This window comes from Varanus komodoensis, unplaced genomic scaffold, assembly GCF_004798865.1.
Source record: "Varanus komodoensis strain SLA01 unplaced genomic scaffold, ASM479886v1 scaffold6_2, whole genome shotgun sequence".
Classification (NCBI taxonomy): domain Eukaryota; kingdom Metazoa; phylum Chordata; class Lepidosauria; order Squamata; family Varanidae; genus Varanus; species Varanus komodoensis.
Window position 1 is genome coordinate 23,508,793 of NW_025336346.1, and position 27,480 is coordinate 23,536,272.

The 27,480-nt window shown below is 40.3% G+C and overlaps 1 protein-coding gene across 4 annotated transcripts in view; it reads left to right on the plus strand.

The window, feature by feature from the left end:
* PLXND1 (plexin D1) overlaps nt 1-27,480 on the plus strand; it is a 183,428-nt gene that overhangs the window by 141,799 nt on the left and 14,149 nt on the right. For all 4 annotated transcript variants that reach the window (XM_044451307.1, XM_044451304.1, XM_044451305.1 and 1 more), the window contains 7 exons: nt 415-613; nt 14,823-14,969; nt 16,803-16,959; nt 18,255-18,358; nt 19,186-19,249; nt 25,148-25,182; nt 26,180-26,284. In XM_044451307.1, coding sequence (XP_044307242.1) covers nt 415-613; nt 14,823-14,969; nt 16,803-16,959; nt 18,255-18,358; nt 19,186-19,249; nt 25,148-25,182; nt 26,180-26,284 — 811 coding nt within the window. The remainder of the gene's footprint in view (nt 1-414; nt 614-14,822; nt 14,970-16,802; nt 16,960-18,254; nt 18,359-19,185; nt 19,250-25,147; nt 25,183-26,179; nt 26,285-27,480) is intronic.

Sequence of the window (27,480 nt, forward strand, 5' to 3'; positions counted from 1 at the left end):
CTGCCTCATTGTGTTATCTGAGAATTGTAGCAGAGCCTTGAACTAGCATCTTGAGGGTATCGCACAAAAACCATATCCCCTCAAACATCAAGCTTTCGTGCCATTCCTTTCTTTCTTTAAAAAATACATTTATCCCATTGTTCAACTTGCAGGTGTTAACCTTCTCTATTATTACACAGAGTGCCAGAATATTTTTTTTCTTTGAACGATTGGCATCCATTTCGTTGGAAGGGTGGCATAATACAATGTGATTATGCACAGCTGTGATACAAATGGCTTGAAACCTCAACACTTTTGAGAGGCTTTGTAAAAACAGTCTTGAGTGTTTCCATGGTTTTACTTTCTCTTCATGTTGATTGATGAATCCCATCTTGTACCATCAATCTGAGTATCATTCATTAACTCTTCCTTCAGATGCAACCTGGCCTCTTTGCTTACCATTGCCCTGCATGGGAAACTGGAGTACTACACAAGCATTATGAAGGACCTCTTGGTGGATCTCATTGATGCATCTGCCTCTAAAAACCCCAAGCTTATGCTGAGGAGGACAGAGTCTGTGGTGGAGAAGATGCTGACCAACTGGATGTCTATCTGCATGTACAGCTTTCTCAGAGTAAGAAAGTAGAAAACAAAAGCTTCCCTGTTTACAGCAGGCAAAAAATGTCAAATATCTGAAGGTATTAAATATGGGCAGTTCATACAGATGTAGATGGTCTGTCTAATAACCAGGACCCAAACCATTTAGGGTTTTAAAGATCAAAACCATCACTTGGAATTCAGCCCAGAAATCTAATAGTAATCAGCACAGTTGATACAGCATTGGTGTAATACAGTCTGACCCTCTATCCCCAACAAGTGACTGCATTTTATACCAGCCACAGGAAGGAGGCTTACCTAGACTTCTGTATAGTTCCATCTGGATGTAGCTAGGGCATAACTGAGACCAAATCCACTTTACTTACATAGGATACAGCAGATATACAAACAAAGCTTGATACAAGACACTCGTAACTATTGCTGCTCCTTGAGGAACTGTAGGATACAAACATGGCTGTTCTTCTCAGGGAGTGCAGTTCCCATCCTATGGGAATTGAATTCCTAGGTCTAGATCAGCTGATTTCCTCACCCAACATAGTTCTACCATGTCAGGATCAGGCTTTGGCTTGCTTACACCATCTGACTCCTAACCAGTGAGAGCCAGGGTAGAGTAATGGTTAGAGTGCTGGACTGCATATCTGGACAATCCAGGTTGTAGATCTTACCTGGCCATAACATTCACTGGATGAATTTGGGTCATTTAGTCTCAGCCTTACCATCTCATGGTTGATGGTCTCAGAAACCACTGAGTGATCCAGGAGAGCTAAATTCTACTAGTCCTCCATATACTTGGCCTCATTATTTAAAAAGTGGAGAGCTTTTGTTGGGCTGTAGATCCCAGGTGTAAGTAATGCACCAGTACGATTAGGGCTGTTTCCTTGAATGGAAACCAGGATTGGAATGGATCCAGCATCTTCCAGGACTACATGAATTTGAGAGGCCCTCACCAGCTCCAGGACCTCGCTTGGAAAATTACAAATTTAGCACAGGAACATAACATAATTTGAGGAGGAGTTACACTGTATTTTTTCCCCAAGTGGCCTAACCACCACCTCCTTGTGAGCAGTCAATACCATTCCTTCCCTCAAAGATGCATGTATTACCTCTCAGATCCGAACTCCAGGCCCCTAAAAAAATGAAAATGGTTTAGGATATGGGATACAGAGGACAGCCTCAGCCCTCCACGATGTCTGTACACATGGTTGCATAACTGAAAACTGCTTACAAAATCCAGGACCAGCTAGTGTCCTAGATATATCCATCTCCAACTGTATTTAAAATGTGGTGAATATGAGCAATTTAATGTGCAAAAGCCAATGCAGATTGGTCACACATTGGTCCCTTATTCAGTATTTTTAGAATTTGTTCATGCTCTGTCCATGCGTTTGTAGAAAATGGTGGTGCAGGGGATGAATATATATCCTTATTTCATTCAATTCCCACAGCAATGCCATGAAAAAAAAAATAGCGAGTTGCCAGAGGCCACCCAGTAAACTGGCTGAGCAAGGATTTCCAATCACTGAAAGCAACTGCTAAAACTTGGCTAAATACACATAGAAGTACTTTACCATAAGTGATTGTAACAGCATCAAAACAATAATGCATTTTGTCTCTGAAAAGTGGGGCTCAGCAGTCTTTAATTCTCGTTATCTTATTGAAAGAATACTTTTCAGTGTAGCAGAGCATCGGTTCTACTATTATGCAGCAAGATGAAAAACAGTATGTCCTGAAGTGGCCTCTGTGTATGGTGTCCTATTTCTAGCGTTTGCTGGGCTTGATCTTGCCAGGGTCAAGGAAAACTTATTCTCATGGATGCTGCTGTGGAATTTCTCTGTTTGAATGTCAACTGTTAAGCATGCATTTTGTTACAGAACCATTCAGTTTTCATAATAATATTTTAACTAAGGCTGCTGGTTTTGTCAACATTTCTGTTCAAGGGGCTTTGACTGCTCCTGGAATATTACTAGACTATCCATAGTCGAGCTAAAATAAGAAATCCACACTTAAACACAGAGGCTGCGCTTGTTTGTGCAATTTAAGTAATTAGCAGCCCTAACAAATACCGTATGCGTATTTCTGGCCAAATAATACTTGAGTTTTTGGCATTTGCTTTCAAGAACTAGGCTCCAATGTAATTTTTAAATGTGGTTTAAAGTTTAAAACATAATCAACAATATTTATTGTCCCAAATCCTATGATGTTTAATAAGGCTTACTTCCAGGTGGAAGTGGGCGCGGGTGGGAGAAATTGTGAATTGACCTAAGCTGCATTTACTAAATACATGAAGCTCAGTGCAAATATTCTTTTGTTTTTAGAAGTCACTAGATTTTGCAATGCCATTTTCTGATGAAAAGACTGTGAACATCAGGGAAAATTTCCTTGTAAAAAGCATATATCTTACAGAAAATTGTGTATGAAGGTACATTTAGATTTTTGTTTGAATGCACATGTCTATGAGAGGTAAAAAGCTTGTTTTTGACAAATGTAAACACTGCAGCAAGCAAAGCAGCTTTGTCCATCCCTTTGAATAGGATTGCAGCCCTAAAAAACAAATGTGAAGTTGCTGCTTGCCTATTGTGTAAAGCAGCTTTCACCAAGCTTGTATGCTCTAGATATTTTGAAGTATAACTCCCAGAATTCCTGACAATAGGGACATGCTTGCTGGGGCTGATGGGAATCAAAAACATCTGGAGGGAACTAGAAAGCAGAGTGTAAACGTTTACATTTTACTCAAAGTACTATAGTCTTTAAGAAACCAACTTTTAAGTGTATCTCTTAAAATTTACTATACAATTGAACCAAAAGAGCAACATGAATTTCCTTTTCACTAAAGAGAAAAATATTTGTAGCATTTGACAAACTGTTTAAACTCCAAAATGCATCAAAATTGCAATAAATTGTTCATGTATGGCTGATGAAAGACACTCAACAAATCTGGAAAGGGGAAAATATAAGAAGGCAGGTTTGGTTTTTTAATTGTATGCTCTAGTGCTAAAATCTGCTGGGCTGGCATATATTTGGCCTTGCCATTAAGAAAGTGGAGACTTCTTGTGGGACTTGAGAACTCAGCAGGAACCTGATACAACCCAAATCAATTGCCTAACTTCTTCTGAAAGGGAATATTATGCAAGAAAATGTTTCGAAGGGGGGAAATTGAGCTTTATCTTATGGGACTTCTGAGTAAGATGGTTTACAAAAGGAATTAACAGTGTCTGGAGCTCTCATGTGGTCTGCCTGTTCCTCTGACCTTTCCTTTCCTTGTGACTCCTCAATTCCCATACAGTCAAAGAAAGAATCACTGTGTCTGCTAGCACTCCTATGACCACAGATGCCACCTTGTGTCTATCAGAGGGCAGGAAAGTTGACTCAAAGGGAAAGGTTTGGTTCATTCAACCAGGGTGCAAGATGCAGGTTTCATGGCAGGAGAGGAAAGTACAAGATTTTAAAAAGTTAATCTAAAACATAAAGCCAGCTTGTAAATAATTTGTTCAGCCTGCCCCATCTTTTAAACTTGGCATAGTTCCAGCTAGGAGGAAGATAAAAGACAGATGTTATAAACATAAATGAATTCTCCATGTGGGCTGTGATAATGCTTTAATTCTGCGGTATTTTGCAGAGCAGCCAGTGACTGGCTGAATCCATGGAAAGCATGTCAGCAAACTAGGCAACTTGTTTTTGACAAGGGTGAGGCTGAACCACCTCACCGTCTGTTGTTTGTGCTGCTGAGAAACAGCTTTTATCCATATAGCCATAGAACAAGAGGGCAAGAAAAAGACAGCATACCAGCATTTAGTCTCTGTCTCTGTAATATCATCTTAGTGTGTGAGAGTGTGTGTGTGTGTTTCAAAATTACATGGCAATTTTCATTAGCAACAGTATTTAGTTTAGACTCAACAAAAGAGATCACAGCAATCACATACATCAATAGTACTGGAATAAATCACCTATTCTAATTTTGTCTTAACAGTGAGAACATGTCTCATTGAAGACAAAGCACAATAGCTACCCTTGACTTGTGTGTGTGAATAATGATCTGAAGAGCAATCATATACTGAGATAAATTGGTGATCTAATTGAATACAATCAATAGATCTCATGAGGTCTCAAGTAAAAGTCCCTTTAATCTTCCTAGCCAGGATACCAGGGATTATCTCATACATAGGTAGTTGGAGATGAGCCCATTCTATCGAACAGCCACTCTTCCGTCTGGGCATCACAATTCTGGTACACTTTGTGTCTTGGAAGGAGATCTGTTCATAAACTAGCAAGAGGATTTTGTTTTCACTCCATGAGGGTCTTACAGATGCACCACTACTGGAGGACCATACAAAATGAAAGGCAAGCGAGGAACTCACCTGACCTCATGTGGGGTCTTAAGAGATATTCCAGAGCATCAAAAGTTCTTTCTGCTTTGGATCACTTAGATAACCAATGCAAACAAAACACAAGCAACAGTCTCGGAGAGGGTTACTGAGATGCACTTAACTTAGGGAGTGGCCTGAAACAATGGAGCTTCTGACTGCATCCAAAAGCCTCAAGCAATGGCAGGAGCAAGGCCATTCCTATCCACAAAGCTGAAGGAAAAGCAAGGTTGGAAATGGTGCCTACTAATTTTGGCTCCCCATCACAGCCATCCTAATGCTGTAGCCTCTAAATAATACATGTTTTTCAAAGTTCATCAGAACCTTGGGTTCTCTATTTATAGTGGATTGGTACAAAAGTTTGAGAGCCAAGGTTTTTACTGTAAACGGGGCTTTCAGGGGGGCAGAATATTGAGTATTTCCCCTTGCTTCAAATCTTGCCTTTTCATGCTGCTTCACAACTGTTTATTGTCCTTTTCAGCTGCAGCATCTTATTGTCCCTCAAATTGGGCCACTTTTTTATTTTCTAAAACAAAAATAAAACCAAGCAACAAGAATACCAATGTCATAGTTCATTAAGGCTATGAAGACTCATAGACTGATTTGGACTGATGCCAGCAGCTGAATGTCAGCCCTTGAGGCTTTGGAGAGTGTCACCCAGATGTTAGGCAGGAAGGGCACTCCTGCTGAACAAACACTTCCCATTTCTAGAGCTGCAAAAGGTGCAGCGCAGAGGCTGCATGTGGCCCACCAGATCCCTTGGATTTGCCACTTCCAAAAAAAAAGTTGCAGTAGCACTACCCAGAGCTTCCCATTCTCATGTTAGCAAGAGAATCCCTTCCTTTATCTCCAGTATCTCAGTCTGGATGGGAGATAAGGACAAGGGTTAACATGCTAGTAGTGACAACAGAAACTCTTCTTTCTTTAGCAGTGCCTGGAGGAAAAGAGAGATCTTATTTTGGTAGCCCTAATGCTTGCAAGCTAACCCCTTCCTTCTCTTTCAGGGCTGTGCGTGTTTGCACACATATGTGGCCACTTGATGCCACCTAATGTAAAAGGCTTGAGCACCTGATCTAAATAGGATCAGGCCTCATATAAAGCCCTGGGGGCCACAAATCTGGCCAGGGCGACTTATTTTATATTGTTAATTTGTTTTATATTTTGAATGTATTATATTTTAATTTATGTTGTGAGCCGCCCCGAGGCTTCGGCGAATGGGGCGGCATAGAAATGTTTTAAATAAATAATAAATAAATAGATAAATAAATAAATGGTGTTGAGAGGGAGGCCAAGGACTGCTCATGTGTGCCACCCACACGCTCTCCCCCTCACATGCACAGATACACACCATTTGAGTCAGATGGCTTGGAGAAGGGGAAAGCCTTAACTTTACTTTTGTCCCAGTGATGCCATGCAGATTACTTGCCTCGTGCACCTTCTTTCCCTGAATTCAGAGTTATGCTAGGAACAGGGCATGTGGGATGACTCTCCTTATGTGCTCTGTGTGGTGGACACGGTGGCAGCAGAAGTGAGGTGGAGAAGGATAGCCATAGCACGCTGTGCAGGTACCCTTCCAGGGCCAGGTACAGCCTGTGGGTCATATGTTGCCCATCCCTGGAATAAAGTCTTAGAGATGAAAGCCTCTGATTCACTTTTTTTTAGCAGGGCTCCTCAACCTGGCCCTGAAAGGACCCTTACTCTGCTTGCATGAATGATGTCTAGGTCAGGGTGGACCTTGTGTGTGTGGCAGCAGTCTGGGGGCAGAGATTAAGCACACCTCTGTTGATCAGGCAAGAGAAGAGAGTCAGGCTCCATCTGTTATCTGGCATGGTCAGTCAGAGGCCTTTTGCTGCTTTCCAACCCCAAGGAGTGATGTTTCATATTCCTCTTCCTTTCTGTCCTGGAAAGGGCTATGGGAACTAGCTGGTTCCCAGGCTCAGGCCAAGAGTTCCCACTTCACACCCAGATCCCATGAAATATGATAAAAATGTTAGAATGGATCCATTGCTCAGGAATTAGTAAGCACACCAATTCTGAGTGATGGGTTGGTTCTTACAGAAGAAGCCGTTCATGTAGTTTCCATCAGCAACACCCAAAATGCTTTCAAAGGAGAGTTATGGAAGGCAAAGTATACTTTCAGAACTTATATTTATCCTATGCAACTGTAGCTACACAATATTCTCATTGTGGTGTTCAGTGATCCATTTATTTGTGGTGACTGTTGGGAAGTTTTTGTTATATCTGGTGATAATTACTACTGAGAACATTTCTGCCCACACACAAATTTCCTGATGATATCCCAGAATCTACTCAATAGTTCCCAAGGATCACAGAAAATAGACCATAATTGGCTGCACATTTCAGAAAGCTTGTCCATTTCTCCATGCACATTTGAAAGACAAAAACTAAGATTACATGTTATTGTTTTAAAGTTATTCTGATTGTTTTAAAGTTGTTCAGGTAGAAGTAAGTGCAGCAAGAACAGAGATATTTTTTTTCAAATATATTTCAAATATGATTTTCAAAATAATCTCACTGCACCAATATCTCATTATTATGGATATCATCACAATAGAGTAAGAACATAAGAAAAGCAATGCTGGACTAGACCAAGAGTTCACATTGTCCCTGATACAATAGAATCTTTCAGCAAAGGAACCTGCAGGAGATGTGTGGGAAGTGAGAAATATGCAGACGGGTCAGATCAACAGGATGAAAACAGAGAGCAAAATTGATTCTTTGATGCTTAGATGGTAGGCTTCTCTATATATGTTCCTCTTTCTGCGTCTCCAGTTACTTCTACAGCAAGGACCCTACAATCTCATACTGAAGTCCTATGCCAACTTCACTTACCTGGGGGATGTAAGACCCACCATTGAACATGGTGGGCCTTACGTTTGGGTAGATGTGTATCCAGTCATTACGTGAATCCACAACACTTCCAAGTGCATTCAGCCATATATTTTGTATTTGATTAATTGTTGAAAACTACTCAGAGAGCTTCAGCTATAGGGCAGTATAGAAATGAAATAGATAAAAGCTTTGGAAAGGTGAAATTAGCCTACTGAAATCAGGAGCCTTACACCCAGATTCACCAACATGAAATGTATCCCATAGCCTGTAATTCAAATTACCCATTATAGTCAGGCATCTCTGTTGTGCAACTCATTTCTGTGAAACAAACCCACTCATCCAGGCAAAGAAATTTACTAGTGCTCCTATAGCATTGGGCCATGAGACATATGTGATGATGGGTCTGTTTTTAGTTCTTGAATTATCCCCATTAATCACAACATCTATTTGAAACAGCTGCTGCAAAAGGTCCTTAACAATTGTGCAGTGGAAAAATTCCAGCTGCTTGTATTTTTCCTCGTAAGTTAGTATTACATGATTTAAACATTTGTTTTATATTAATGCTGTGCCAAACAATCCATCCATTTGTGCTGCAGAAATGAAAGGTTGAAGAGCAAGCCATCTAAAAATGGAAAGATTCAAAATAATCAGCCATAGCAATCCATGGCCTAAACAAAGGACTACTGCTGTGGTGAGCCTTTCTAGTTGGCTCACTTTATAAATATAGTACCATCCTAAAAAGCAGCAGAGCAGAATTTTGGGTGCTTTCAAGCCAGGCCAGCGGACCACACACCTACAATATGTTTTTGAAAGCATTTACAAGATCGTTTGTTGCAAGTTTCATCTTGTCTAATTTGCCCCTTAGAGGACAAAATCACAGCATTTTTTTTTCCAACTCAGGATCCTTTTTTCCTTTGCCAGTGCTCAGATATTCCATCTTGTGAGTGTGTTCTGATTGTAGATATGGGCTGGCTTTGTTTGTGTGTGTATATTTATATATGGGGAGACTCTTTAAAAACTCAAGACACCACCTGAAAGACACCCCCCCCCCCCGCACACGCACACACACTTCCTGCTGCAACTACAACATCACACCACACTATGATTAGGGAAACTCATGTTTGGTGTGATGTCTGAACTGACAAACCTTGCGTATGGTACAGGAGCTGAAGCCAGGAACGGAGCGCACCTCTGAGCGCACCTCTGTTGATCAGGCAAAGGATGAGGGTCAGGCTCCATCTGTCATCTGGCACAGCCAGTCAGAGACTTGATACTGCTTGCCAATTACAAGGAGTGATGTTGCACACTCCTGTTCCTTTCTGTGCTGGAAGAAGTCTCTGGGACCTGGCTAGTTCCCAGGCTTGGGCAAGGAATTCCCAGTTCAAGCCCAGATTCCATGAATGATCATCAGCAAGCTTGAACTGGAAATAATGGGATGCCAAGCATTGTTTCTGCTAATAATGTTTTGGTGTGATGGTGTTATAGTCAAAAATCCCTTGCAGTATACAAAAGGGGGAACACAAAAACCACAATGGCAAGCAAATATCCCAAAATCATAGTTGGCCTCTATAGTTGGAAGCTCAAACCATGGTTTAGTTTCAATACTATTGCTTGGTATGATGTCTGAGCCAAATCAATAAAAAATGGTGTACTTGTCATTAACATGCTGTATACTTAGAGGAAAAGCTGAAATAAGTTTTCCAACAGAAACCTACAGTTGCCTAAACAAATGTAGCAAAGGGTGCATTAACTTGTATACAGAAATTTCAGACAACTTTTGCCTGAGTAAGACCATGCATTGCTCTAAGCCATCCAGAGAGTAAGCCACCATGGGTTACCAACCATGGGTTATTTGCTTATCAACCCAAGAGACAAGCTCTGTAGCTTGTCATAGTGTTTGCCTCCCTAGTCCCCATCAGCCCACCAGTCAGCTTCAAGCATATATTTCAGATGTCTCTATGGCAGCACCCCTTATTTCAACAGTTCCTGCATTAGCACCCTTTGTGAACCCTACCCCCCCATCGGATCATCAATTCAAATTAATTTTCTGAGCATCTACTTGTATACATGGAGTAACCTGTCCACAAACTTTTTTCCACATCCTTGCACAAGTGCACAAAGATGTTTTCATGTTTAGTTGATCAGGACACCAATATCCTTGTCATTTTCACACTCCACTTTGGTGCCTCCTTTGTTGGTACACACCATTAGTAAAGGCTGCTTTACATATTCCCACAATACTTTCTTCCACCCCAAAAGTTTCTTTTGATGCAGCCACCAGCCACTTTCAGCTCCTCCACACTTCATGCTTGTCACTTCCCTTAACTGCTCACCGTTGTTAGCTGTCAGATAAATATGCGGGTTACAGAGCAATGAGTAGACTGATAAAAATATGCAAATTTCATGGTAGAGCAATAGAACCGAGGACTCGTTTATACAATTTTTGCCACTGCAAACTTGCATATCAGCCCTAGTGCAAAACTGGAGGATGGGGAAGGTTGGAATACGCTCTGGTGTGATTTCTTCTTGATGTATAAGAGCTTGTGGTGGACAGCTCTGACAAGGAATGTGGGAGGTGGTAGCAGCACTTGTGGAACTGTGAGGAACTGCAGGGTTTTTCTTTCTCTTGCCAATTGCTTCAGTAGCAACAAGTGGCACCAATGCCACAGTTCCAGATTTGAATTTCATGGCAAACCACCCTGAAAACAAGACTTGAAATATTCCAAATAATCCAAGAACAAGCCATAGATGCTCAGCGTGACTTGTTCATGAAAAATAAGCCCCCCAGTAGAAACTGCACCAGTTCAAATGTCATGACAACTGAGCATGGGTGATTATCCATGGTGGGTTGTTATATCTGTAGAACTGGGTCACTGAAATATTAACTGCATGATTGCAGGTAACTTTTCTAATTTTAAATAGATTTGGAGATAGCATGGGGAATGTGAGGAGGGGAAAATAAAGTTCCCCCATGCCACAGTCTCAGTAACCTGCTCCCCCAAAAAGTAAGTATCAGTCACAGGGTTGGGTGGGGGCAATTTACAGTAGTGCCACAGCACTGAAGAAAGAATTGAAACAGGGCATGTTAACTGTAATCATGGAATTAAGGCCACATCTAGTCTGGCCTTAAGAAACACACTTTAGATTTCTCTGAGTTGGCTACTGGAAGCAGAAGCAGAAGGATCAACCGAGTGTGCCTTTATATTAACATATGAGTCTTCCTTAAATTTTAGCATTTCTTTACCCATCCTGGACCAAACCAAGTGATACAGTGGTTGTTTAGTCAGATGGTAAGGAGGCTTCATGCAGTCAGCACAGGTTCATCTCAGGCTTTCCATTTCTTTATTGTATCCAGAGACGTGAAGTGGGCATTCTGCTCTAACCTAAGGATCCTTAAAGGTGGAACCTGGGACTTTTAACAAGAGCTCTTCTGAATAAATTAGCACATACCAGAAAGTTAAGAACTTACAAATGTGGCATCAAACCTTAAATACTATATTAGACTAGAGTCGCTTGTATGATTTCTACAAAGAAGGGTAAAGGGCAGGAATTCAGATGCAATTCTGCTTTTAACAGATCTGGATAGCTAGTCAAAGAGCAACCATACGAACCCAGGCTAGGGGAGTTGAGATATTAGATTTTGGCTAGCCTCAATGCAGCAAAACATTTGCTATTTTGTAGGAAATGACCTTGAATGAGGGCATTTGGAATAGTTTCATGTGTTCCCTCAGACATTCTGAAACCAACTATATGATATTCCCACGAGGATCTCTCTAACATATCTGTCTTATTACAAGCGTGGCATGTAAATTTGCCCTGAGCGTTCATTCTTTCTTCCAAGTTTTTTAAATCCAGGCATATAGAAATATAGCTTCAGATATTATACATGGAACATTTCAAAGTGTGCCAACCTTAACTTTGGTTTTCATTAATACAAAGTTATTTTGGTGCCCATGGTTACTTTTATGAACCTATAACACCATAGTTATAACTCACAAAGCATCTCATTAAAAAAAATACAACAGAGAAGAAAATGTGCTCTGCTAATGCATTCAAAGAATATTTTCCCTTGAATAAGCACTTTAGCCTCCCTCCCCCACAAAAAAGCCTGGTCCAATGATGGTTTTTACTAAATTCCAGACCAATTTCCCCACAATAATTTTGAAATAAATTCCAAGTTAGCCATTTCATCTGTAGTCTTTGGCTGTCTGCTTCTTTTCCTATCTTTTAAATAGATTGTCTTTATGTTGCTACAGATTTTCACAACAACTCAGAGCAAATATGCACTGAAATGTAACATCAGAGGCTGAGCTTTATGCCATAAAGTCAGTAGCGTTACCACTACAGCAGTAGCTGCAATGACTGCTTAACTGCCACTTGCTGTGGTACATTTGGACAGAAAGAAAATTGGTCACATGCTCTGCTTAATCAGATGCAATACATGTTATGCCAAGACAATAAATACCAGCTCTGTCAGTGTAGCTTTCTTTTTACTGGCTTTGGAAGCAGTTTTATGATTCAGGTGTAATTTGTCTCTGGCTGAGACTTTGACACATTTTGTGATTGAGATTCTGCCACAGGGATAGGAGTTTGATATGCTGGAAAATGGATCAACATTTGAATCTAGATCCAGGCGCACTGCCATGACCTTGAGTTTTGCAAAGGTCACAGTCTAAATTGAATAGCATACTGGATGTGCAGAAGAGGCCATCTTGAGAACACCATTACTCACAGAGGTCCATTTGTTGAGCATGTCTGAAAGAGCTTTTTCCTATGCCACTCCCAAATTGTGGGGTGTGATCCTTCAAGAACACTGCATGGCTCCCACTCCCTTGATTTTTAGAAAGTGAGAGGATGAAGGCTAAATAATGTTTTTTATTTAGCCTTTAACATTATTCATTTGTTTTAACACTTTACTGTTTTACTGTATTTAATCTTCTTGAGGAGAAGTTTGTCATTTAAATTGTGATGCACTGCTGGCTAATTGTTAGTAAACCATACATAAACAAGGAGCACATTTGTGCCACTAGTATTTCATAGTAAGGTCAGCCTTCTTAGCAAATGTTTTCACAGGGACATTCTGAAATGAGTGCTTTTTAAATACATTTACTGAGGAGTAAGCTTCACTGAACTCAGAGGGACTTAATTTCTATTAAACATGCATAGGATTGCACTAGAAGAATCAAAACTAGTCCATGCCACCTTTCAGTTTTGTTTTTTCTTCCATTAAAGTTTACTCGCAATAAAACTCTTGTTATATCTCTTTTTCCATTTACATTTGAATAGCAAGACTAATGTATCCTGATGTAATACTATAATCTGATGTACAGCAGTCTTCATCACTCCTAGAGTTCAAGATCACTGATATTTTTCTGCTCCTTTTAAGTAATTATCCCTGTTTTCGTGGCAGTTTTGCTATTCATGCAATTATGTGACTCATGCAGAAATAAAATTCAAATACTTTAAACTAGTTACTACAGCTAAAGGTGTTGACAAAACCATCCAAGAAGAAAGAGCTAGGATTACTGTTTTTATCATGAAAATGCTGCTTATGGCAAATTAATTTTTGTCCTTAAAAAACATATACAATTTACCCCTTTATCTCCATATAGTATCATCCCAAGTATGCCATTAAACTAGCTGCTGTAGTGATGAGAAAACATTAATAAGGTTAGCATTAATCAAGTGAAGAAATCTGAAGGGATGCTGGCCACTTGAAGTTCAAAAATATTTTTACATCAATTGCACTTATCTTGCCCTGAGCGATTAGAGATTCAGAAGATGTGTGTGTGTGTGTGTGTGTGTGTGTGTGTGTGTGTGTGTGTGTATGCGAACGCACGTGCATGCTTGTGCATGCATGAAGGGGAAAACAGATTTTAAAATAGTAAATTAATATAAACATGTTTTTGTAGAAGAATATTGTCGAAAAAATATTAATGAAAATTAAGGAGACTGGTTTATAAAGGTTTTCTGAACCATTTAAATTAATAAAATGTATTGAGATTGGACTACAGATAACTGAAAGTGAAACTTAGTGAATTTTAATCTGGAAATGGCCTTTGGAATCTTTGAAAAAAATATAGTTAGAATGTGAAGAAAGTTACTGAGTGGCATCAGCACTGAAGTACTGACATAAAAGAAGAATGGAATTAAACCCTGTGCAGTTTTTATGTTATAATATAGACAATATTTATAACATAAAAGTCTTCCCAGCTTAGAAACATATATGAGTGATGGTGTTCCATGACAGGGAGCAAGGATAACAGCTATTTGTAGAAAAGAGCCTCTGCTTCCATTGTGCCCCAGTCTGTGGCCTGGAGAGTTTCACTGTGGCTCTTAAACATTCTACATTCCTTTCCTTGTATTACTGCTTCCTGCTCTGCCATTGGCTGCGGTTCTCTTTCACATCCAAGGAAAATAAGCACACTTGTGGGTAAAGATGAAAGAGCTTCATTAGCAAGCTATAGAAAAGAGATTATAAGGGCAAGGTTGGTACAAAACGTACACCCCTTCTGCGATTGGGCAGCCCTCAGTGATGACAGTGGACAGACCCTGGCCACTCCACAGCACCCTCTACAGCTAGAGCTGTATCAAGGTTCTGCTCCTCTGGAGATTCCCTAAGCTTAGGTAGGGGATTTTGGTGTTTCACACATAATCACACACGCACCTGTTAACCTAGAAAAGGACACTATATCTAGCACATGACTAACTGAGAAAGAATCTTAAAAGGTAAGTGCAACTTGAACTTTGCCGTAGAAGGCAGTTGATCTTGTGCAAGCCCATTTGCTAGTAAACGTGTTGGCGTATCAAGGCCACATGCCCGCAATGGCACAGCTACCTCCCCCTCAACCCAATGCAAATTACAGCACCCAATGCCCTTCCTGGAGCCAACGCAGCGCTCAGGCCGAAACAGGTTCCCCATCACTACTTTAAATGCTTTGGCGCTGGTGTAAGAAATGGTCCTCATTCATTTCTAATCAGAAAATCATGCCCTGTTTTTTCACCTACTAGGAAACCGTTGGGGAACCCTTCTTCTTGTTGCTGTGCGCCATCAAGCAACAAATCAATAAAGGATCTATAGATGCCATCACTGGGAAAGCCAGATATACTCTCAATGAGGAATGGCTGTTGCGAGAGAACATTGAAGCAAAGCCACGGGTGAGGCATTCCTGTTCTTCGGTGAAAATGAATTGTTAATATCATGGCTGCATTTGAGGCTTGAGCAAGTAGTATCTGCTTTAGGAATGGACACACCTCTTTCTGGGTCAGAATCAGGAACCCTCACTTCTTGAGATGATCAGGGAATGTGCCTGGTTTGTAAGTGGCCATATTCGAGGTGATGTATGATTCGTCTGATAGGATGACTGAAACAATGACTCAGAGGCAAGGAGAACTGCAAGGGTGGAAGCACAGATGAACCCATCTGTCCCTCTAGCCAATTAGGTGTATTGTCATCAGTAGGCTTGCTTTTAAAGGTAATTGTTTTCCATTTTTAAAGCTGTTGAATATGTTTTTAAGAGGGTAAGCCATTTGTTTCTTAATAATTGAAACCCCCTTGTCTCTATTCTGCCATTAGTATTGGCAAGAGTGTTGAATGTAGGTTTAACAGTAGAGGAAGCTCCTTCCAGCTAGTTAAACTACAGTGCATGTGGTAGCATGTATCTAACTTGCAACAAAAATGCATATGGATATGCATCTGAACAGCTGGGAACTAAATTCTTCAATGAAAACATGTATCATGTCTATTGGAAATTCTGTCCTATTGGTTGAGATCCAAGATATGCTGAAAACATAGATACAGTATCACGTGTAACAATGGTGGATTTTTTTTTAAAAAAGGGAGTGTCTCATCTTTACAGCTTCTGGCAAAATACCATCTTTATTGCTAGGAAAAAGGACTGCTGGTTGTAAAGGTGAGTCCACAGAGTGAAGGTTTTTATAAAGAGTGTTCCAGGAATTGTGCTGAAAAGTGATGCTGTAAAACACCTCTTGTGGGACTAGCTCATACTAAGATTTTAGAGGTTAGAAGAATATGTTAACTTCAGTGTGACAGTAAGTGCAGTCGACAGACCTTTGCGAAGTTAAAACCAAACTCTGCTTTTGATTACAATCGTGTAAATCTGGAGGAGCTCTTACAAAATCGGTGGGGACACTCAGGAGCCATGGTAGTGTAAATGAGAACAGGTTTTTGGCACTGTATCATCTGCTGCCTTGCTGCAGTTTGGCATGACTGAGTGATCTATACTTTATGCTGCAGAGCTAAGGAAGGTAACGGGTGCGAGGGAACAGCCTTATTAACTTTTTATTTGCAGAGATAACTCTGTAAGAACAAACTGAGAAAGTTCTGCTGATTTGGTTAACAAGTAATTGGTCTACAAATACATGTACACTTCCCAGGTGATGGTAAATCAGTTCCCTGCAGAAATACCGTGCATAGCCCCGCCATCACTCAGAGCTTGGGCAACTTTAACATTCTTATTCACATTGCACTTCCTAGTTCTAAGAACCAGCAAGGTCAAATAACATCTGACTGATGTTTTTAAGATGACTGGATTTTTCACGGTCACTCTAAGTGCTTCAGGTGCCATTGCATAATGCCATATGCATATGTATATGCCATGTGTGTGTGTGATTGGTGCTAAAACTCAGTTTTTGTTTCTGAAACAAAGTGAATTTGTAAAAGGAGTCAACTGGAGTTATTTTTCCTACTCCCTGCTTGAAATGATTCCTGTGTTTAGGTTCATAGACGGGACAATTCAGGGGGAGTTCACACTTCTATGCCTCATGTTCTCCTAGTTCTTCAGATAAAATAGTTGATTTCAGTGTACGGAGCTGTAAATCAGCACTTTCCACTAAGTTTAGAATTCATCTTTTTTAAAACAATATATGTAGTCTGCCAAGAAATTTTTTAAAGCTCATCGCTCACAGGCTTTTAATGTCGTGTGATTCATGCATTTTACCTACACCCTAAGCAACCATCTTTCTCCACAGAATCTTAATGTGTCATTTCAAGGCTGTGGAATGGACTCCTTGAGTGTTCGAGTCATGGATACAGACACTCTTAGCCAAGTTAAAGAGAAGATACTTGAAGCCTTCTGCAAGAATATTCCATATTCCCAGTGGCCAAGAGTAGAAGATGTTGATCTAGGTAAAATAAATGTTCTCTATATAGGAACACCACTCCTTATTTTTGCATATGAATGCTCATCGCTCACAAGGATAATGTTCAGTCATGGAATATTTGCACTCAGTATTTTGCACTTCTTGATCCCCTTTGAATTAAGCAATATTTTAAAAACATTATATATTGATTAGTTCAGAGTATAACCTGCCACTAAGATCAAACTCCCGTATCCAGTACCTGCCTAGTACAAGGGGAGGTTCCAAAGGGATTTCACCACATTCCTCAGAAATGAAATTACATGTGGGTAGGTGAGGTGCACAGAGAATAATACTTTAATTATTAGATACGGCACCACAACTTCTTCACCAGGAGGCGCTCAAGGTGGACTCTCAGGTATTTTGAGATCAGGTATCAGGCCAGGCCCTCAGCATTTTGCACCACCCTCTCCCACCGTGCTTACCTTACAATGACCTGCAGCTAAAAGCTTTTGCCTGGCCTGATGTATATTCTTTGGAAAAGCAACCAGGAAGAAAAGTGGCAGTTGCTAATCACTGACCCAGAACAAAAAGAAGGCTTTGAGAAAGGTGAGAAGCATCCTTTCCAAATATAAATGTTAGAAGAGGGGAGGAGAATATGGTAGCGATGATGCAGGAACCTCGCAGCATTCCCTCCTGAGAGCCACAAAAAATGAAATACATTTATGATGAAATTAGAATTGCTCACTGGGCAGAAAATGCCTTATTTGAAAACAGAGAGTGATGCACATAAGCTGAAGGCGAGATGCACTTGAAAGAAAATAGTTTTGTTTACAGTCTCTTTCTCAAGATGTGATCCAAAATACACATTTGAAATAAAGTGCATTTACTTCCAGATACATGTGTTCAGGATGGGATAATAGTTAAGTAGATGCAATCTGCTTCAAAAAAAATTCCAGGTAATTGGAAATTAGATTAATATTAGTGTGTGCTCAGATCTCTCTTTTCTATACACATTGCAGACATGTGTGCAGTACTTGCAGGAAGCACAGCACGGGAAAGGCAAAATATCAGACCATGCAATGATCACATTTTTATCCATCTACTTACCATTACCTTAAAAGAATTCCCACAGTGGGTGCCGGGAGGTCTTTGCATTTGAGTTTCCTGGCACAAGAGTTGAGCTCTACGAGCTCTTGAGCTCTACGAGCTGTGGAGCTTAACGCTGCAACACCTGTGTCCCTTTGTCAAACGTGGCATCAAAATAAGAGAACCCATTTGTGTTCTCTGTAGCACGTGCTGTGCTCAGGCAGGGTTTCCATTTGCTCCATTTTCTTTATTTAGAATGGTTTGCCACAAGCACTGACAGCTACATCCTTCGGGACCTTGATGACACTTCAGTGATGGAAGATGGCAGGAAGAAACTGAACACGTTAGCACATTATAAGGTAAAAAGTGTGACTGCTCCAAGAACTTCCCTTCCTTTGGGCCTCCCTTTCCTCAGGGACGTACCACAATTTGCTTTCTGAGCAGAATTAACAGAAGCAAGCAGGAAGGTTGCCATAACTCCATGAGACCTTCTGGGGAACAGACATCTGCCCTGGCGAGAAACTCGTTAATATTGCAACACATCGAGACTAATTAAATGCTCTTCATGCAAAACAAGTTATTGCTGGAGAAAAAAAGCTTCTTTTTCCCAGTGGCTGCCATCCATCCTAATTAAAATTATGCCATTCCTCTTTCTTGTTCGCAGTGGTGTCAGAGTTCCCATTGGTCTCTTATGGGAGCGTGGTTTGGTCCTTTTTCACTTTCTTTGAGGAAATAATTTCATTTGAAGTGACATTCAGATAATTTAAGCCTGCATTCAAAGTCATTTCACACATAGAAAGTAATGCCATGCGAATAGTGGTGTGACTGAGCTCAGGACTACTTCTGCAGGATTCGGTGCTGGATCTTGAGGAAACAACCTTACTTGCATTATGAGCAGCCAATATTATGTGGGTCTGTGGTTGCTCCACAAAGGTATTCTGGAATAATTTCCATCAAGGGCCATGTATGGCATATGTCATAATGAAAACAATCATGTGCATTTTGCAGGAAAGATCTGCAAACAGAATATTACGTGCCTGCCATCTCTTCTGCATGAATCTTTCATGCAAATTCCATGCAGCTTTTATCAATAATATTTGCACAACATGCAGTGTGATATAATGCCATAAGCTGCTTGCTCCAAATGGATTCCTTATTTATTTATTTTGTATCCCCTCACACACAGATCCCTGAAGGTGCCTCCCTAGCTATGAGTTTAACTGATAAGAAAGATACCACTTTAAGCAGAGGTAAGTTGTTACTCTTTCATCAACACTTTTAGATTATATTTTTATGGAAGGAAAGGGAATGGCCCAGTGGCAGCAAAGTGCAATCTTGCAGATCAGAGCTTGAAGAATGAGCTACATGTGTGACATTCAGTGATATGTAGTTTATTCCAAATGGCTTTTTGGTTCATTATTTTATTTTGCTGCACAAACTTTAGACATAGTGGTTGCTTTGCTCCAAGGCAAAAAGGAGTTGGCAGAGTCCTTTTTGGCACGAAGGAGAAAGGTTAAGAACAGGATTTCTTAACCTGGTGCAAGCTTTCTGCTTTGGTTTGCAACTTTTTGGGCTGCATTTTGGAAAGCAAAAGTATCTGTGGCAAACTACATGGAACTGTATGTACATAGAATACAACCACATAGTACCACATGTAATTTGTCCCGTAAGTATAACATTATATTTATTATCAAACTGTGCCTGCTTTCTTTCAAAAACATATTAAAGCTTTTGCTGTGAGGTTTGCCAAGCAAAACATTCAGAGGATCAATGAGATGCGACACTAAATGTGTTATTAGAAACTACATCAGAGTGTAGGGTTGGGGGGGGGGTATCACCCCCTCCCCCAACTGTCATGCAGCACATGGAAGAGGAGATTTAACTATTGCTTCTCCAACTATGAATTCAGTGAAATTCACAAGTGCACATCCTGTGCTAAGCCCTAGGGGGAAATCCCTCCACTAAGATGCCACAGCTGAACTTTTCAGTGTAGCCCTGCTGAGTTGTTTAGGGCATTGCAGGGGCTGATATATTCTAAACCCCAGAATGATGAAGTTCAATCTTTAATGACCCACAATGACAATTTTACAAAACAGATTTCTGATAAAAATGGCTCACATTTACTCTTGACTTGGACTCCATATAAAAAGCAGAGTATCCGTTTGTCTAATTTGGATGAATATTTTATCTTCAACCTAACAGTGTGGACAAGTTGTTTATAGAGGTAAGAGCAGCCACTTGCCTATTGGATATGTGTCCATCCTGGCAACATTTTTAAATGCTTCCAGAGAAGACAGGGCAGATTGCCAGTGAGGGTGATCACAAGTACTTCCTTGCAAGTAGGTTGTGTCCTTGTATCATTAAAGGAAACAGATTGTGCCCTACCATCCTAGAACATTATCAGTGTTATTTCTTTTTTGAGCAAGGTTCTAGAGTACATGTTAGCAACTGAACTCTAGCTTTTCTAGGATGAAGCTCAACGTTTGGAATCTCCCTGATCTGGGTGCAGGGCCAGTTTGCACACTAAAACAGGCTTGGTGGAGATCAGTGTTGTGAGCTAGGCAAGGAGAACACATCCCTAGTGATTCCGCTTGATCTCTTAGGGGCATTCACTACCATCAGGCATAGTCTCTTTATGGGATATTTGCTTGATATGGGACTCAGAGCTATTGTTCTAAGATGTTTCCAGTCTTATTTGACTCAATATTCTGAGAAGGTGGTGCTGGGAAACTATTGCTCAAACCTTTGGCCTATGAGGTTTCTTGGGAATGAAAAGGATGGTTGTTCTTGGTTCTATACATTCCAAGGTCAGGCAGATTCAGATTCATCAAATAAGGAGCAGGAAAAGCTCTGAGAAGAGGCAGCCCTAGGCATTGTAAAGAGGGTAGAAGAAGTCCTTATCTCAAGGCTGCCCTCTCCAGGTGTTCAGATGGACTCTTGAGACTAGCCAGCATCCACAACAGATGGGGGGGGGGGACATGAGACAGAACCTGGTACAATTCTTGATCCCACAACACAGCATCAGGAGAGAAGACCTAGCCAACTAGAGGGGCGGTGTACAAAGGAGACACCTGCCCACCTCCAAAAGGGCCCTTCCAGAGGAAAAGGTCTTGGGGGTATTCAAAAGGAAGGTTATCGGAAGTAGTTGCTAGACTGGGTTCAGTGAACTGCTCTATGCATGCTCAGAGATTCATTCTGTGGTGAATGTGCTTACTGCATATACTCTAGAGCTTTTGCAACAAAACAATCTGATGCTTTGAATGTGCAAAGGGTAACCTAGCTCCTGAGAGTCAGGGCTCTCTTTTATGCCCAAATTTTTACCATCTGTATGAAGCCTTTGGAAGCGATCATCTCGGGTTTAGAAGTTGGATGATAACCAGCTTCAACTGTCCTTTTCTAGTAATTCCAAATAGGCTGTAGACATTCTGAACCATTGTCTGAATGCAGTGATGGACTGGATATAAGCTGGAAGGTTGAGAATCAATACATATTGATGTAGATAAGTTAATTCTAGGTAGAGTTGCACTCCCTCTGAACAACCAGATTGTTCCAAAATGCACCAGGATGCCCGTGTGGCTGCTATGTCCAAGAATGCTCTTGCCCAAACTCTGACTGATAGAGCAAGTGCACTTTTCTGGGAGAAGGCAGATCTAGCTCTAAATGAGATATGTCTTGGTCACCTGGTATACATTTTGGTGTATGCTTTTCAGACTACATTACTTCAGTTGCACTGGTTTCCAGTTTGTTCCAGGACCCAATTCAGTGAGTTGGTACTCATTTACAAACCCATAAATGGCTGTCTGCAAGACTTCCTCTCCCCCACCCATACGAACCTATACATAAAGATTGCAATCATCTTCTGAGGCCACCAAAAAGGTTCCACTGGGACAAGACCTTTTCTCTGGCAAGTTGCATAATTCCCTCCCAAGAGAGTTTAAGCTTGCCTCATCCCTGACAACTTTTAGGCAGGCAGCAAAAGCATGTTTATTCCAGCTGGCTTTTTAATATGTCAAAGCTTCTGACTTTGCTGCTCTTGGTTTTAATGCTGCTTTAAATGGGCTACTTTTTCATTTATTTTTGTGGTATTTTGCTTTTGAAACTGCCTTGGAAGCCCTTATTAGGGCAGATAAATGTTTCTATAAATTAATAATGCCAGCTGTGTTTTCTCTGGAGGGATGGAAGTTCTAGAAAGTGACGAGATTTTCTGCTTGAATCTGAAGAAGAACAGTGGGTTTCCTGGACTAGACATAGGCAGAACTAAAACTTTATAACTACACGTGGATACATGTACACATAATGCACAAGTTTTGCCAGGCCCAGATTTTTCTTCTGAAAGGCCACAAATCTTCTGTACCTTTTCAGAATCCATTTTGGATTATGATCAGCACAAAATTTTATGTTCCCGGAATTTTAACAATTAATTGGTTTTATCCTTGTTTTTATCATTATTTATTGGATGGAGTATGTTGTTGTTGTTGTTATGGTTTCCTTTTTCTTTCCCTTTCTTTCCCTTTCTTTCTATCTGTCTGTCTGTCTTTTTTGTCCTTGAAGCAGTCCAGAGACTTTTAGTAATGGGACAGCATAGAAAATTTTTAAATAAAATATATAAAGTAAGACCCTCTCTAGATGCACTTATGCCATGATCAACCCACCCACCTCCAGAGAGTAGCTGCACTTTTATTCACATGCGAGACTTACAATGGCTCTTACTTGAATTGGCATTGTTACACATTGGCCAGAAGGCTCATTGGTATCCCAAATAAGTCTCCCCGACATTCATTTCTGGAATAGTAGTGATTAAAGATTTAGACAAAGACTACAGGACGAATTCAAAGGCAATTTAAGTCTCTATTTAAGTCTATTTTTCTGTTGAAGTTGAAAGTAGGAAGCTATGAGAAGTGTCATCAGCCCATCATGGCCTAACTGCTTAGCTGTGGCCAGGACTTAGCAAGACTTCCATCTTTGTGACAATTACAGTGATTAAGCTACAGTAATTTATGTTTGTTGAATCCTACCATTCATCTAAAAGCCTTCAATATCCTCCACTGAACTGAGTAGGATTGATGGCCTGATAAAGAGACAGAAAGGAAAGAGAGAGACACTTAACACCCTGTTCCCTGTAGTGCATGACATTCTCTGAATGGCAGCCAGCAATCTGAGAGAACAAAATTGGTGTCCAAAGAGCAGCAAGCATTAGTTTGGCACAGCTATAAGTGGCGCCCAGGCCTGGAGCCATCCATAAACATAATATAGCTTTGGTCATCAGACTGCGTGTTATGAGGTCATCCTTTTCACTGCTGCTAAATAGGCTGGTTTACTGACCTTTGTACTTGAATGGCTGCCTTTTCTATTGTGGCCTATCAGCTGCCAATCTCTACCGACTTCAGACACCAGGCAGAATGGCTTTTAGCTAGGTAAGAGGTTTGCAAATAAACAGACCAACTTTTCTGTGATCAGTACAGCACTTTGAGACTAAAACTGGCAGATGTTTCAAACTGATAAGTGAAAAAAAGATCTCAAAGGTCACTAGCAAAGAGGAAAATACTACTTATTCTGTGCTATTTCGCTTTTCTCTGTGAAAGTAATACAGGGCAGTCTAGAGGGGGAAGTAGTGTTTGTTTTTCTTACCATGTAACCCTGCACTTGTCTACACAGATGTAAGCCCCACTGAGTTCATTTACACCCAGGTTAGTGTGCCTGGGGTTGCAGTTGTCTCAGGTTCTCAGGGCTGTGGGCAAGGAGGCCAAACTACGATGCAGCCTGGCCTCAGGAATGTTGTCTGTCCGGAGTCCTGGACAGAAGTTCTGTCAGAGGCATTCTTTGCTGTATGGTTGGGAACCTACCCCTTAAGATCAGCTCAGGAGGCCCTTCTACAAGAGCCAACCCTCAGGGAGATGAGAGGGGTGGCAACCAGGTGAAGGGCCTTTTCTACTGCTGCCCCCCATCTCTGGAAAGTCCTCCCTAGGGAAATTCACTGGCACCATCTTTGTTTTCTTTTCTGTGTCAGGCAAAGTCATTCCTTTTAAAGAAATTCTTTAATATCTAAGCCATGTGTGAGTGCTGACGGACCTTTATTGGTTTTATTATGCTGTACCATTTTGTATTACAATTTTATTCTTTTAACTGTTTTATGCTGTTGTATTGTGTGAGCTGCCTAGGGAGACCTTTCTGGCAATTATAGGCAGCATATAAATAGGTGAATAAATAAACTGGGAGGGTTTAGGATCCCTCAGATCTATGGCCAGCTTCTCTCCAACCAACTGCTTGTGTCCAGGGTGCCTGTTTCCCTGCTGTGTGAGGTTGGCTTCTGACCTTGTCTCACAAACAACCATGGACACTTCCAGAGGGCTGGAAAGAGCCAGGATAAAGGCTTTGATGTGAGAAAAATCCCTCTGAGGTTGGAGCTTTGAATAAGACCTTGGAGAAGGTTTTCTGAATGATCCTTTGGTCATACACAGTTTAATTTGAATGTGTTGCATCTGGTTGTTTATATATTTCACCTACACTTTTGTTGTAAACAAGTAGATGTGTGTATCTAAAAATAAGTAGATGTAAGTGTCCTGTTACCAATGAAATGAAATAAAGTTAGATTCATCTTTTATTATTTAAAGTAATCAGGCATAACTTTATGCCTGAAGGTTAATGCAATTAATATTTATTTTCTATATTCATGATCACCTCAATGATGAGCCCTCTGCTTACGTACATTAGTTTCCTCAACTCCAGCCTCCTGTGTATATAATTAGTGAGGATTTAGAGTATGGAGAGGAGAGATCAAATTTTCACAAAAATGATGAATGATTCTCTCTTGAAGTCTGTTGAACTAAGTTTCAAGGGTCTGACAAATACTCAGTGGTAAAATCCAGACACTGCTGGACAGGAAGCCTGCCAATGGGAGTGTAGGGCTGGGAGTAGGCATCACCTTCATTTCTTTCTCTATTTAGTCACTGCATCAGGGTCTCAAATTAGAAAACAGCAAGGTTCTCAGGTGGTTAATGTCTCATGTAAGTTCTGAGCGCTGTGTGTATATCATATGTGATATTCTCACCAACAGATATATCAAAGCTTTTCTTTCTTAGAAAATACTTGCTGTAGAAAAAAAAAGTGAAGGTGTTTTCTTCATTTTCTCCATTTTTTTTTTCTTTCAGTGAAAGATTTGGACACTGAAAAATACTTTCATTTAGTAAGTATTCCAAGAGCAATGCAGCATAATGACTCTCCCACTGTGGGTGGGCAAAGGGGACATATTCCCTCTCTCCCCTATTTCTTAAAAAGGAAATGTCTGTTTGGGAATTATATCCACATACCCAGAAAGCCTATGAGAGACACAGTACTGATAAATTAAGAAAACTTCCATCACTGTATCTACATGCACACACATTACAACAGATTTATGCAAAGCTGTGGATGTAATTATTTCACCAGATTTGTTTGATGGGTGGGAAGTAGATCTGAGCCAATGAAATTTGCCAAGTTTGTTTGTCGTGAAACAAACCCTCCACCATCTTATAGTACTTTAGCAATATGCAGTGAAAGGGCAGTAATTCTGCACATGGTTTATTGTCAAAGGCAGATCTAGGAATGTTTTCCATATGTACAGTGCATGCAGAGTGATGCATTTGTCAGTTGGCCAGCTTGTTGGCCTAGGATCAGACCCATGGTGGGAGCAATTGAGACCCCTCTGATTCCAGCATTGTTTGTGTAATGCGATGGTAATTGAACACACATTGTATTTGGCAGGGAGAAGGGGAGAACTCGCTTTTGCTTAATCATAATCTTGCACTGAATTCTAACATATTTCACCTTTATGATGACTGCCAGTTACCAGAAAGGAAAGGAGCTTGGTGTCTGGTGATGTTTCAGACAGTTGAATTCATTGGCAATTTAATCGTAGCAGATATCTTCACTCAGTGAGAGGAGGGAGAGAAAAGAGCCAAGCAGCACAACTAACAAATAGTACAATTGATTTTTAATATTGTTTCAGTGATTATAATCTGAAGGCTTTGTTGTATAGCACTGAGAAGTATTCTTTTGTGATATATGCATGCTTTGTTGTAGACCTTTAGTTAAAGTAAAATCATTTATTATGATATTATAGAAAAAACTTTGGGATATCAATGATAAGTGGTATTTGAATATTGACAATAAAAAGGAAAACCCTCTCTTTTTGCAATTGTCAGGTCCTTCCCACAGATGAACTGAATGAAAATAAAAAATCCCATCGACAAAGTCACAGGAAAAAAGTCCTTCCTGAAATCTACCTGACCAGATTGCTGTCCACAAAGGTAGGAGACATTAGAGTCTTGCAGAATGTGAAAATGGTGACCAGTACTGGCATGAATCAGCCTTGCTTCGTATCTTCTTGGTGCCAAAACTCAGATTCCAGCAGTCTTTAGCACATATGTTGCCATTCTAATCAATGGGAAAAAATGACACCTATCTGGTCTTTCAGGTAGCATTCCTATGTTTTATGTTTAACACCCAGAAAATAGTTGAATTCAATGATAAAAAATGAATGACTATTTGAAGGTCAATCTTATGAATGTTTTCTCTGAGAATATGTTCCACTATACTTAATGGCATTTAGGCTGCAATCCTAAGTACCCTTACTAAGGAGTATGTTTCAATGTGTTTACTTAAAACTGCATTGCTAGTTTATCGGTTGAACTCAGAGGAGGGAGAACACCTTTGAAAAGGCATAATAAATCCATGATCTATAATAAATGAGAGTTTTGGTTCTTTTATTGCAGGCCCTCAGAATAGAGCTACTTACTACAATATCCCTCAAGTGTTGGATTGTATTTGTATTTTGTACATTGATTTTAAGAAATATGATTCATGTACTATTATGCTTTATTATATTTTATTGCTACTGTGAGGGCATTGGTAAAAAGAGGTATATAATATATATCACACTAATGTTAATATTTATTAACATGCTTGTAATAAAATTTCAAAGGCAAACACTTCAAGAAGTTATTAGAATTGGAGATGGGGCATGTAATGCCTGTTGCCTTTCCCTTTCAGCTTTCCACTCATCCAAACACTTTTCCCTGTGATGGTCCAGGTACACGTTTGTGAAATTAGAATTTTCACAAGCTGAAAGTGGCTTAGAAATGCTTTGAATACATTAAAAAGACTTGGGTTGAAGTTATCGTGAGAAGCAGGCGGTGGGCCAGGGTTCAGCGCTCCATTTCAAATTACCCCCTCCAAAAGTACATTTGCAGATTAGATTAAAAATGCTGGCAAGTAGTATGTTATCAGGTCCTTGGCATGCCTAAAAAGGGCAAACCTAAATGTGTAAGCTTATTTTTAAAAAATGTGCAGGCCTGTTTTTCAAGATGGAACTAAAACATGACAAAAAAGGTGAGAGTGTTGTGTCTCACTGCTGGACTACATTTCCCAATAGGCAGTGCTCTTTAAAAAATTATTACAGACTGTACAAGCGGAATGCCCACGCACTTTGATGTCATAAGTTCTG